Here is a 14445-nt window from a genome sequence, read left to right as displayed (position 1 = left end):
TTTTAATTTTTAGTTTCAAAGGGAACGTATTGGATATTATATTTTATTCCATAACACCTCTGCTAGTCTGTAATTGCATCTTCTTTAATTTGTTTTATGTCAGAAAACTTGGTAAGTCCAGCGGTAGGACGCTAGGACAGTCATCCAGCACCCTATGGTTGAGTCAAAAAAATGTTTGCGTGTTGTGCTTTATCCCTGCAATTTATTTACGGGAAGTGTAAAAATATGAGTTATGAGGCATTTATGTATTATTGGAAGACATTTTTAATAATAACTGAAAACCAACTTTGAAGTCTTTTAAAAAATACAAAAAAAATACAATTAACATAAATATTCTTTGGAACTTTGGTTTCATCCTAATTAAAGTTCCAATTTTGTGATCCTTGATTCGTGACTTGTCACTATTGCCTGAAGTTGTTAAGAAAGGCAGTGGTTACAGAATTCCACTCAATAAAAGACGGCTGAACTCCTTTTGCTTCGAACTCTTTAACTCACCTGTACTACCACTGTAACACACTGCTACCGGTGTGTTGAAAAAATTAGACAATAAAAAATAAACAATTCTTAGCCTGGTGGGAATGCAAGTAAAGCCTGGTGGCCTGCCCGGCCTACAATAGACTGAAGGAAATCCTGTATTTGCTGTCAGCTGTGCAGGGCTTTAAAGAACAGGGTGTCCTGTTCAGTTTCATTAGGACACTTGTTTTTTTAAAGTTTTATCAGCTGGCTCTTGTTGCCTTTATTTGGTAGTGAATTGACAGTAAAGTGGGTAATGACAGAGGGGTCTTACATGTAGGAAAGGTCAACAGGCCCGGACTCGAACCTGTGATGTCCATGTTGCGGAGTAAGGCCTCTATATGAGTTGTGTTTTACCCTTGTGCCACCACAGCACCTGCTGTAGTTCAACTTTTAAAGATATATACAAGTGTTCTCATTTGGCTGACAAAGAATGGACCCATAGCATGTATGGACTGTGAAACAGTCTCTGCTTTCTGATGTAATAAGGATCTGTGTAATAGTTTTTCCAGCCTAACAAGTACTCTTATTTGGCTGACACTGCAAAAAACACTGCAAATCAACTGCAGCTGAAAATAGACAGATCTACATTAGAAGGGGGATGGTTTTGTTTAGAGATGCACCAATATAATTTCTCACCCCCTCCTCTTATCATCCATGTGACTGTGGAGGTGGGCACTCCCAAGGACATGCTGCTAGATAACACCATCATATCCGACGCATGCCGGGAGACTGAGTTTCACGAATCATGGCCATATAAATGCAATGCACAAACAGCAAGCACAAATACAGCAAGCACATATACTCATTGACGTCACCGCCTTCCACCCAGGTCTTTGTTTTGTGTTCCAAATTATTATGCAAATTGGATTCAAGTGTCAAAGATTACATTTTTTCTTGTGCTATTAAATTTATAGATGGTATTGTGTGTCAGGGTTCTTTGAATCACTAATTAATTTCAGAGAACTGGATTGATTAGTTTGTCTGGTGGGCTTAATTAAAGGAAATCTATTTAAGAAGGATGTTCCACATTATTAAGCAGGCCACAGGTTTCAAGCAATATGGGAAAGAGAAAGGATCTCTCTGCTGCCAAAAAATATTAAATAGTATAGAGCCATATGACAAGGTAAGGGAAGATTATATATTTAACAAAAACTGAAGCGTTATCGTACTGTGAAGAGATTTGTGGCTTTTTCACGTTTTTCACGTTACTGCTTGTAAAATCCAAGCAATAACGTGACTTAACTAATTGTGTCTGTTGTTACCCATTGCCTCCTCCTTTCACTTGCACGCGGCACTCCAAGACATCACTCCGAGGCTCAGTGGTTTTCTCTGAGCGGGAGAAGATGTCTGTCTAATCGTCAGTAATAGAATTCCGCTACATAAATCATAAGACTTGGCGACATGTAAAATCAGCAGCGCTTCGTCTAACTTTTAGTATCACTTGGAAAGGAAGCTCAAAGAAAAGTAAGCTATGTGGACATGATGTTAGCAAAGCAAGCTGTACAGAGACACATATGTTGCATCTGCGATGAAAAAAAAGTTGTTCTTCATGTGCTGGATTAATGTGTGGAAGTGCTGACTGAGGTGTCGCATATATGGGACAACGCTGTGACCAAAGTCTGATATACAGTGATATGACATTCATGAACGATCCGATTCTTCTGGACGGATCTTTACCAAGTCCTATAGGACTGAAGCCTCACTGAGAGCCGTTCTTTGTTCTTGTAATGCTCTGGGTACACTGCAGCAGCTATTGTTATTTTATTTCATTAAAAAATATATAGATTTATTTAACTGCCGAATAAATAAAACAAGAATGTAAGAACGCAGAGCATGCTCATTGCTCTTTGATGGTTTTCGGCACCTGTCATGGTGGAAGACATTGCAGCTGGAGGGAGGGTGAGAACAATCTCGGTGCTCCTTCTGCTCGTTACTTCTTGCTTGTTGCGCCTCGACAGTGTTCATAGTTGAGTATTGTTTACCGTTAATGCATTGCCTTAATTGCTATGTTTAATAATGCAGACAGTTGTGGTTTCTGACATGGGCAAACACCCAGGGTGTTATCGTTATAGGGTTGGCAGGAGACCTCTGCGGATTGTGACACAGAGATGAAAACAAAGCAGAATGAAGAATAGTTTGAATTGTTAATGATATTGGTTAAATTCATTTCAGCTCTAAGTATTTAATATCTAGGTGTTTTATAGGAATGTGGATTGTTCAGATCTATTTGAAATGCAATTTCGATACATGCACTTAATTTTATTGTGTCATGTAGCGCGGGGTGCTGGCCTTGGTCTCGTATTAGGTGGTCTTGACTACAATACTGCTATGTGGCTCCTTGTTTCCATGTCCTCCCCAACCCACCTTCTTTCCAACCCCTTTCTGTGGCATTTATTTCTTTTAAAATAAATGCCACTAGTAGCAAAAAATTGACGTTCATTCTATGTTCAGACAGGAGACAAGATGTTTCCATCCCTGAAATTATGATGCATAGAATCACATATCTAAGTCTAAACTATGTTACAGAGAGTAAACAATAAAACATGCTTTATCTATGGCGTTCATTAAAATGCAATATTTCTGTCGTATTAAAATTAAATATGATAGATACACTTAATGATATTGTATTAGCGATTAGATAATGCATTCAGCAAATACTTTTACTTTTAATACTTAAGTATTTTTAAAACCCAGTACTGTTTTTACCTTTACTCAAATAAAAATGATAATGTGGTACTTTTACTAGAGTATATTTTTGTCTGTGTATTTGTACTTTTACTTAAGGAAATTTTTTGAATACTTTCTCCACCACTGAAGATGCATCTGTGAGCAAACCTAGTTCAAACACAAGGGCTAAACCTGATGCTGACATCAGGTTATAGATATGTTAAACTATAATTTTTTTTTTTTTTTTTTTTACAGTTTACAAAGTAAACTTGCAAACCCCTTTGAAATCGTAAATTTAAATGTAAAACAATTTAAGGCTTTTAAATTTCTCTGATACAATCAGTAAATCAAATTTAATAGAATTGTCATTTAGATCTATGGTCCGTGTTAAAATTCAATTCCACCTATTCCTTAAACCGGCTCTGAACTTGACCAGCATAGGTCACTCAGACCTATGCTGGTCTAAGTGACCATTTAAGGCACTTAGAACTCTATTGTTGTGTGTTTAAATATACTCACCGTCTTCCAATAACATATAGTTACCTAGTCATATTGTTACTGTGAAAAAAAAAAAAAAAAAAGTTACACAAAGACATAGTTGGCCATTGGTGGACTGGCCAAGTGCTCTTACCATCAGGTTTAACTAGATTTCTGGAGGAAACCCTGACTTTGGTCAAACACGTACAAATCACCTGCAACAAATATTCTTTCAAATGGTTCAGAAAATACAATTCAGAATTCTTAATACAACAGAAAATAAATTATTAAGTTTCTCAGAGCACAAAACATGAATACTCCTACCCTTTTTGGATCAGGCATATTGTCATAAATACCCAATCTAGATTTTTTTATATACATATTAGATGTATCATCCTGTATATACAATACAGATGATATTGGGTCGGTTTTATATATATATATATATATATATATATATATATATATATATATATATATATATATATATATATATATAGAGAGAGAGAGAGAGAGAGAGATCTATATATATATATATCTATATATCTATATATATATATATATATATATATATATATATATATATATATATATATATCTATAGATATATATAGCTTAGTCTAAAAACTTCACCCTTGAACTTTTGTCAAATATTAATAAATATTAAAGTTCAGTTTAAACCATTAAAGTTTCCTTCTTAGCTAACAATGTAATCAGTTGTGGCAAATCAATAAATAGAACGGAGGAGCCATATGCCCAGAAAACAACCCTGAATGAATATTTGTGATATTTTAAAGCCATTCTAAACTTCCAGCATTCACGTTGTCGACTATCATTCTTCATGCAACACAGCGAAGTTCCTTCTTGTTGTGACAGAGGTTTTAGCACCACCAGTATCCATGTCGCCAATGGTAACATAAACCAGCAAAAAGTCAATTTTTCAATATCAAAATCATAAACCTCTGACAGTTTGAAGTGACAGAGAAGGGCATCTAAAAGTGCAACATGGCCTTAACTGTTCTGAGGGGGCCTTTCCCAGAAAGTTATGTGGCTCTGTAGAGGAGTGGACAGTGACAATTTTTAAACACCAATACCTTAAGAGTATATTGATTCGTCTTTCAGTTGCAAAGCCAGAATATCTAGGGGGATTTTACATAGATCGACTACAATGAACACAAAATGATAGTTTTAATCAAACTGCCAAAAGCAGGAAATTGGTGAACTTTAACTTGCAACCTCATACATTTCAAGTTTACCACTGCTTCAGCTCTAAGAATAAAATATTACATCAGGCATTCCAAACAAATTATGAGAACAAAATTAATTGGGCTTTACGGACACAGGTAGTCAAATTTGAAATGACTAAAATAACTGGAAACTATAATAAGTACACATGGCAATTTTAATGGGAGTTTCCAATCTTCTCATACAGCAAAAAGATGACAATACATGTTTCCAGTACTATGCCAGGGTATGATGGAAGCTTGTGGACCAATGCAATTAAAACCAACATTCAATAGCAAAGCAACAAATGCTGTAGTGAGGCAGCGGGTGTTGTGGTAAATGTCACACCTGGTTTAATCCTGAGAAAGATGGGTCCTGAGAAGAGCTAACAGCCAAGCTTCTTTTCCTCTTCCCCACTGACGAGTCTAAACACTAGGGCAGACAGTAGAGGGGCAGGGGTCAAAATTAAACAGCTGCTTTCCACCTTTAGTCAAAATTAACATGAGCAAAACAGGCAATTCTGTTACGCCCACATGGTTTTCTCGGGTACGTGCAACCGGCAGTGTTCTTTGCAGCTAGAGAAAGGATCGACCTCTGTATAAAAAAGCCCCAAAGAGGATGAGAAAGCTACTAAAAATATTAGGTACTCAAGATTTGATATTTGAGGGCATCATTCAGGGGGAAAAAACTAAAACTATCACTTTCTGAAGGAACCAGAAGGATGTAGAAGGGGGGCTTCGCTGATACATATCTCAAGTCTTGTTTCAGCACTTTTTGCCACAGTCAGAGTAAAGAAAACTTAACATCATTTGTATTTATTCAGCGGTGAACAAAGCATGGAACTGAATTCCTTTTTCACCATGTAAAAACTTTCTGAAGAATGTTTAAGATAATCTAACAAGCGTTGAACAGCCCTTGCACTTTGGTGTTAATGCAAGAATTATTCTACCCAATCAAAAATTAGGGTTTATTGCAGGACAGTAACAAGTTTGGTTTCAATTGTAAGTTGAGCATGGGAGTCACACTAATTTTTCTGTATGGAGCAAAGGATTGCCTACTACTATAATCTAAAAGTTTACTGCTGAGGCTGTTTTGTATTTGTCATTGCACTTCCTAAAGAGAAAGTCTGAAGAGAAATTGAAGGACCCCAATGAAGGTAGTGCTCCAGAATTTCATATTCATCCATTTTGTTCCTTTACTTTCATTAGGTGCTTCGAAGTTACAGTCAAAATATTTTGTGAATGTGTGTTAACTTGGTGTATTTCATAGAGTTTCCGGAAATTGATGAAATATTCAATAATATTTTACCTTATCTCCGAAAGTGAGACACCAATTCATTACACAGAGCCTTTATTTTTTGTAAGATTATTGATTGTGGCTTACAGAGAGTAGACCCACAAAACATTAAAAAGAAAAGTATTTTAAACCATACAAAGTTAACTGGCAGGAAAGTGTGGAAGAAAAATGCGCACCAGCAACAGGGATAATCATATCTTCGAGAGGCTGAGGTGACGAAAGAAGATAGTCTACCAGAAAATTTTGGAGCACTTCATAATTTGTTCTGCTGATAAGTTTTATGGAGATGCTGTTAACATGTTGCTGCAGGAATCTGTATCAGCCCACAATGCTAAAGTACCAAATGCTGGTTCAATAACCTTGGTGTTGCAGTGCGTGATTAACAAGCAGACTGCACTGACCCCATAGAAAATCTAGAGGATATTGTCAAGATGAAGATGAGACACAAGAACCAACAATGCAGATTATCTAAAAGCTGCAAGCTGTAAACCATATTCAGTAAAATTACAAGACATGTTTCGAATATTTTACTGCATTATGAATCTCTATATTACACAAGTTTCACTTTTTGAAATCGGTGACAAAATAGTAAACTTTGTATAGGGCTAAAGAATAAGTCAATTATACATATTGCAATAGACGTGAGTTCAATATCAATAGATGACATATCTGATAAAATACTAAATATATAGAATATTCACTCAAATCTGATCAAGAACCACACGGCACACTGGGAGATGTAGACAAGGAAAAGACTTTAGCTGCTCTACTAATTTTGTTTCTTTCTCACTGGTTATCTAACAACAACTTGTTGAGTAACTTGAGCATTAGCAGTTTAATTTTTGCCACCATGCCTCATAACGTCTTAAAACTAAATAACGGCACGGAGTAAACTGTGGATAAAAGAGAAAAGGTCACGCCATTGGTTTGACAGTACTTCAAATATTTAGAAACAAAAAACAAATCATTCATTATTTATAGACATGTGGAATGTTTACATTGTGATAAGTTTGTCAGCCATATCGTCCAGCTCCAACTTTATCACAATTTAATTATTTTTTTATTAAATCACAATACTGAATTGCAAGTGTTAGTCAGCAATATTTCTAATGTTTATGCTTGGATCAGTGTTTCCAAGTCACACTTACAAAATAAAAATTTAACCCTAGACAGACATCTAGGGTGATAAAGATTTTACCTCTTAATACATGGCTATCAAAACTAATGACTGCATTTATCTTCATTCCCAAGTCTGACAAGACTTCAAATTAGGGGTAAGAGTAGAGAGATCAACACAAGGAGAACTCAGATAAAAGTTGGGGTTAATAAAATTATGCTCTTGACAATCAAAATTAGAATCTCTTAATAGTTGTAATAGCAGGATAAATAAAGTAGTGACAGTAGCAGAATCACCAAATGACAAAAGTGGTATTTAAAAATTTTTCATTTAAATTTCACAACATACATCCTGGTTTGACTCTGCCTCTCGCTTTTTGAATGCTGGAGATAGACACCAGCCCCCCCTTTGCGATCCTGCAAGGATAAATGTGTCAAGTGATGGATACACGGACATCCTGGTTTGTTGTGCAGGCAACTCAAAACACACGTGAAGTGCTTGAGAAAAATAAAATACATCAAAATGACTTTGACAGTACATTTAGCATCCAATGTCTACACCAAAAATAACTTTGCAACAACACCTTTTCATCCAACAGCTCTATTCTAACTGTCTACAAGGTGAGAAGTCCAGGAGGAGCTCTGTACTGCCTCAAACTCTTACAACGGCAAATGATGCCATCAACAAACCGTTTTTTGAAAACAATGCTAATCCAAATCAGTTGATGTAACAAACCAAACTATAAGTCTGCCAATAACTCCATACCACAAGCCAGAGCATAAACACAAGGTCTTTGCAAAACCATGATGTTAAAAATGTAAGTCAAAAATTCAAGCTAGCCAGTTAGGTACCTAGCTGAGCTGAGCATACAACATATTAAGTCCACTTTTAAATGAACTAATGCAAAAGCTTAGGGCCACTTGGGCTCCTTAAGTGAAACTGATTTTTTTCGTTTATTTTTTGTAATGATTTCTTTGTGATTGTATTAGCAAAAACACACCTTTACATTATTAAGTTGTCATTTCTTTTTACAAAATACATATTTGGCAATGTACGGAGAGATGATTTTTATAAGAGCAAAAAATAAAAAAGAAATTGCTCTCGGGGACCCCCTGGTGCTAGCAAGTTTATGTTTGTATGAAGCTGAGTTTTAGCTTTAAATGGGTTGATTCCCGTTGTTGGCTACATATTAAATTTGCATTTCCTGCAAAAAAGCACTGTGAATAGTGCAAGTCAAATTTTTTGGGCGAAAATTGAAGAAGCATTTTAAGATAACTGCAGAAGATTTGCAGAAATATAAGAAATAAGCAGAAGCAGCGGAACAAAGCAATGAAAAACAAACTGTTGAGGAATGGAAACTTGAAGACAACGCAAAATCCCAAAAGAAGTAAAAAGTAGTGGAAACTGGTGCAAAACAGTACTTACAGAACTAAACTTTAAGGTCACAATATTTGATAATGTAAAATTTGCTAAAAGTCTAAAATTAGCTAAATTACTAAAGACAGAATCTAGACTAGCACTAGCATGTTAACCTACAGCAGTGCTTCTCAATTCCAGTCCTCAGGCCCCCCTGCTCTGCACGTTTTAGATGTGCCTCTACACCAGAACAGCTGGTTCAAATGATTGCATGACGTCTTCTGCAGCCACCAAGTACTGCAGGAGCCTGTTAATCACCCAAAGATTCAATCCAGGTGTGGCAGAAGGAAACACCTAAAACATGCAGGGCAGGGGGGCCTGAGGACTGGAATTGAGAAACACTGACCTGGAGTAACATAATCCATGAAGAGTAAAAAAAAAAGCCATGTTAAAGCTAAAGCTAGCAAAAAAAAAACTACTCATGGAAGCAAGGCTAGCTCTACCATGTGGACGTACAACAATACTTCTCAAACAGAGTGGCGCACACACCCCTGGGGATAGTGGCGAGGTGTCAGGGGAGATGTGAGCATCCTGCCTATGGGCATGAGAACAGGACTTTACAATTGTCCTCTTTATTCACGCTTGAATAATAAATAAGCCTCCGGTCACTAAATGGCAACAGTGCTCAAATTAATCAACAGGCTGCCTGTTGAAGCCTGTAGAAGAGGTAGTCTACACTGAAATACTGGTGTTAACGGAGCTGACGATGCACGCACGAATGTTTGGAAACCTATCTACCGACATAGGAGAGATAGAGAAATGTGTGTAGTGTATAGGAACTAGTTCATGCTAGGTATGTGAGCCAAGTTCAAAATGTTTATAGTGATGTGTACAGTACAAGAACATAAACTATGTAGCATAACTTAATTCAGCTTTGTGAGCCACAGTGTTCAATTTAGTTTTTTGTTTTTCTTTCAGGGGGGAGGAAGGGGTATGTGAGAGATGAAAGGAAGCAATCCCACCTGGTGTTTTAGTTCATCATGATTATCAATCACGACTTCCAACAGAGTCGCAACCCACACATCCAAAACCAGGGTTTCCCCCAGAAACCTTGCTAAGCCCAGCGGTCAGGGCATCAAGGTGGTCCACCATATTTTTGTATTAAAGGATGTTGAGTTGACAGAAAATGTAAAATTATTGCTGGGTAATTATGTGTTACGAGAAAACATTAATAGTGAAATGCTATCTAAACCCACAATTATAGTCTTAAAAAACAACAGATCAAAAAAGTACAATTAAAATGAATATCGATTATTTGCACTTCTCTTTAATCTAAATTTAAATCAGCACCTCCATAAATGCAACAAGGCAATTCAAAGTGCTTTACAAGAATTAAAAGGAAAAACAAACAAAAAGGAAAGAGCAAAAGAAGAAAAAGAATCTAATAATGTTGATACAAAGTAAATAAACTAGATACTCCTGATCTGGGTTGTTAGATAGGTACAAGTACTCCATTCCTGTTCAGAGTGGCTGGATTCGAAGTTTGTTCCAATTCCTTTTCTGGTTTAATAGTGAGTACTCTACTGTTTCTAACAAGTAAAGTAAAATGAGTAAAGGACACATAAGGGAAGTATGCATAAACACCGTGCTCCAAATTATTATGAAAGTGATATTTTCTCAGATTTTCTTAAATGGTCAATGCAAATGAAGGTCAGAATAATTCTCGAGTCATAAACTATTACAGTATAAATAAAATTTTACTGAACAAAGCTCCCTATGAGAACAGTATTTATTTTTCAAATATAAAATTCTCAAAATGCACTGTTCCAAATTATTATGCACAGCAGATTTTTTAAAATATTTTATGAATTATAAAGAACTGCAAACAGTCATTCTTTGAATGTGCAGCATTAAGTGATCACATGTACTAAAATCAAAAGCTATTTCAGTCAAAAACATCTCAACACACCGAGTTACATGTTAACATACAACCCCTTCTTTGACATCACAGCACAATTCTTGCATCCATTGAACTTGTGAGTTTGTGGATAGTTTCTGCTCAAATTTCTTTGCAGGATGTCAGAATACCTTCCCAGAGCTGCTGTTTTGATATGAACTGCATTCCAGCCTCAAATCTTCTGTAAACTCCAAAGGTTCTCAATAGGGTTGAGATCAGAGGTCAAAGGAGGATGGTGACCACACCATGAGTTTCTTCACTTTTATCTCCAAAGCAGCCAATGACAAAGTGGCAGCATGAGATGATGCATTGTCATGCATGAAGATGATTTTGCTACTGAAGGTACAGCTCTTCTTTTTGAACCATGAAAGAAAGTGATCAGTCAGAAAGTCCATATACTTTGCTGAGGTCATTTTCACACCTTCGGGGCTGACCAGTCCTCTCCCCATGATTTCGGTCCAAAAAATGACTCCACCGCCTCCTTGCTGACGTCACAGCCGTGTTGGGACATGGTGGCCATCCACCACCAATCCACCACAGTGTCCATCTGGACCAACCAGGGCTACACAGCAGTCATCAGTGAACAAGTCCGTTTGAAAATGAATCTTCATGTACCGCTGGGCCCACTGCGACCATTTCTGCTTGTAAGCACTGGTTAGGGGCCCAATAGTAGGTTCATGCTACGCAAGTTTCTGGAGGATCCTCCACCTTGAGGTTCCAGAGGCAGCAGCAGCTTCAAATAACTGTTTGCTGCTTTATAAGGGCATTTTAACAGCTGCTCACTTAATCCGATGAATTTGAATGAACCAAAACCTTCCTCATGAGGCCTTTATCTGTACAAACCCATCTTTGTTCTGAATCAGCCACAAATCTCTTCACAGCACGAAAACGCTGCAGGTTTTGTTAAATATCTATTGTTTTCATATCTTGTCATTCGGCACTACACTATCTGATGATTTTCGGCAGCAGAGATCCTTTCTTTTTCCCATATTGCTTGAAACCTGTGGCCTGCTTAATAATGTGGAACATCCTTCTTAAGTAGATTTTCTTTAATTGAGCTCACCAGACAAACTAATCAATCCAGTTCTCTGAAATAATTATAGTGAATCAAAGAGCCCTGACACACAATACCATTTAATTTAATAGCACAACAAAAAAATGTAATTTTCATGAACTTTAAATCCAATTTGCATAATAATTTGGAACATGGTGTAGTAACATTCAGACAAAAAGACGTGGCTGGAAGGCAGTGATGTCAATGAGTGTATGTGCTTGCTGTGTTTGTGCATAGCGCATGCATATGGCCATGATTCGTGAAGCTCAGTCTCCTGGCATGCATCCGATATGATGGTGTTATCTACCAGCATGTCCTTGGGAGTGCCCACCTCCACAGTAACATGGATAAGAGGAGGGGGTGAGGTGGGAAGGAGTGTTATGTTTACATATCTTTGAGGATATTTGAAGTATGCAGCTCTTCCAAGGATAACACAGGAAAGTAAATTCAGGTAAAGAATGTTTTAGGTCAGGTAGATTTTAAATTTCAATCTCCCCTAAAGTCTCACTGATACAACTCAGTTCATCCCAATTACTCAAATTAGTGTGGCCGTTCCACTGAACCATAGCTAGCAACCTCTCCAAGATTGATTCCATCCTGTTAGGGAGTATTAGAGTCCTCTCAGCAGGGCTGTGAGTCTCAGCAAAACACATATCCAACTTGTGTTTCTGTCCCACACTTGCATAGCAGTCTCAGTGTTCTGTAGCCAGCCCAATATGCCAGGGTCTAACACAAAGTGTCAAATTAAAATCCAGGGTGTATCTGCCGGGTATGTCCCCACAGGACAAGAGGCTCTCCTGTGCCCCGTCTTCTTGTTGAGAAAATTTTATCAATATCACTGAGAGACCGGTTGACCAGATCCATAATTTGTAGATTTGGACGATGTGCAAAAGATGTGTGGATAAAAGTATCATTGGACACATAACATAAAGTATTAAAGCAAGCAACAATTGGATGACCCACTTATGAAAGATTGTCTCACTGCACGTGTGGATAAGAGATTCACACAGTGGTCACAAAAAGTTACAACAAATTACTGTAACATTACAAACATTAAATAGATTTAAATAACTTCAATACAACTAAAACCTGGAAAAATGTGACCTCCGCCTAAGACAAGATTACAATAAGAATATACAGATTTTGGAGGACTAATTAAAATCCTATTTGAATCATGCAACCGAAGAACTGCTCCCCAAAAATAAAAATGCATAAATAAATTAAAAAAAAATAAAAAAATCAATATCCAGACTATATTCATATCTACAAATGAGACGATTTAACACAAAACACATTAAGGTTAAATGGCAAAATGATCCCAAAACAACAGTAACTGATGATGGTTAAAATATATGCAACTCTGTGATTCACGCCTCAAGTTCTGGACTCTGGATGAAATTTTCTTGGAAAAGCCTGGTACGCTTTTTTTTGTTAACCCTAACTTTAAAAGTAAACAAATGTAATGTCCCTGAAAAGGCAAAATGTTGGAAGAACTGTGGGAATGTGTTTGCAGGACATTTCCAGGTCTTTTGGGAAATGTACTAAGAAAGAAATCAATACTATGATGGACTTATCCTGTGATTGTATTGTGGTCTACTTTGGTAGCTTACCCCAGGGAATGAAGAAGTTGCGTAGATGTCTTCTTTTAGGGTTACTAGCGGGTGCAAAGCTAATGCAAGCTATAACTCACAAGTGGCTTGATGTGAAGCCACCATCATCAATGGACTGGAAGGAAATAATTAAGGAAATGCATGCAATGGAGAGACGGACATTTTCATTAAGACTTGCTGCTTATAAATACAATAAATATTGGAAGAAATGGAACATCATCGGAGCTTGGCCTCAAATGTATGATCAATGTAATTACATCTTTTCTGTCGACTGAATGTACTCACATTTGGTTTTAAGCTTTATTATTGTATTATTACTACTATTTAATTGCTCTTGTCCAACTAGACACTCTGTAATTTGTGTTAGAGGGGGTCTGAATTTTCAATGCAAGTATATTTCTAAAACTGCCGAAAAGAAAAAATAAAGTTAAAAAAAAGACAAAAAGAAAAGAAAAAAAGGTGGAGAGCTGATAGTGGAGTGTCATCATTTCTGTTATGAGATCTTTAATCATTTCAGCTCTTGTATTCTCTCAGGCATATTTTTTTGTTTCCACAGAAGGTTCACCAGTGGACTTGAGTTGCGGTGGTTTCCTTAAGACTGGTTTGTTGCTATCATCTTTAGCACTGTGGGGGTCTTAAAATGCTTTGAATACTGCTGCAAAGCCAGCAGTTCATCTTCCTTTCCAAAACCATGAAGAGAATCCAAACTACAACCTTTACGGTCTTGGTTTACTGACAAGCTGGGCTGAGTTCACATGGTATTGAAAATTCCCAGTTTGAAAGTTGTTCTGACCTTTTTGGTTTACATTTCTGTTTGCGTGTAACAACCTGGGGTAATTGTTGCTTTTTATTTTATATATATATATATATATAAAATAAAATTATGACAATTTCTAAAAATCATTCATTTCCAATAGGAACGTTATTTTCACCAATTCTGCTTGAACTCTGTACAGGTCTCATGCAGGAATAGCAGTGTTTGATCAAAATATGTCATTGTCAAATTTATTTATATATCACTTTTGAAAACAGGTTTAAAACTGCACCAGAGTGCTGTACAAAAATAATGGAATAAGTTGATGAAAAGAGAAAGAAAAAAAAATACAAAAAATAACAACAATAATAAGTAAATAAAATAAAAATAAAACATCACAATGGAAAAGTTACAGTG

The 14445-nt window shown here is 36.6% G+C and overlaps 1 protein-coding gene across 6 annotated transcripts in view; it reads right to left on the bottom strand.

Annotated features, from left to right (window-relative positions):
* Positions 1-14445, bottom strand: part of csnk1a1 (casein kinase 1, alpha 1) — a 69619-nt gene that overhangs the window by 38950 nt on the left and 16224 nt on the right. For 4 of the 6 annotated variants that reach the window (XM_044126785.1, XM_044126780.1, XM_044126782.1 and 1 more), the window contains exon 5: positions 5233-5316. The exons of the other annotated variants lie outside the window; for them this stretch is intronic. In XM_044126785.1, coding sequence (XP_043982720.1) covers positions 5233-5316 — 84 coding nt within the window. The remainder of the gene's footprint in view (positions 1-5232; positions 5317-14445) is intronic. 6 annotated transcript variants of the gene reach the window in all.

Source organism: Gambusia affinis, linkage group LG09 (assembly GCF_019740435.1).
Source record: "Gambusia affinis linkage group LG09, SWU_Gaff_1.0, whole genome shotgun sequence".
Lineage (NCBI taxonomy): Eukaryota > Metazoa > Chordata > Actinopteri > Cyprinodontiformes > Poeciliidae > Gambusia > Gambusia affinis.
The sequence above is the reverse complement of the archived record's forward strand: the minus strand, read 5'-3'. Positions and strand labels throughout refer to the sequence as shown.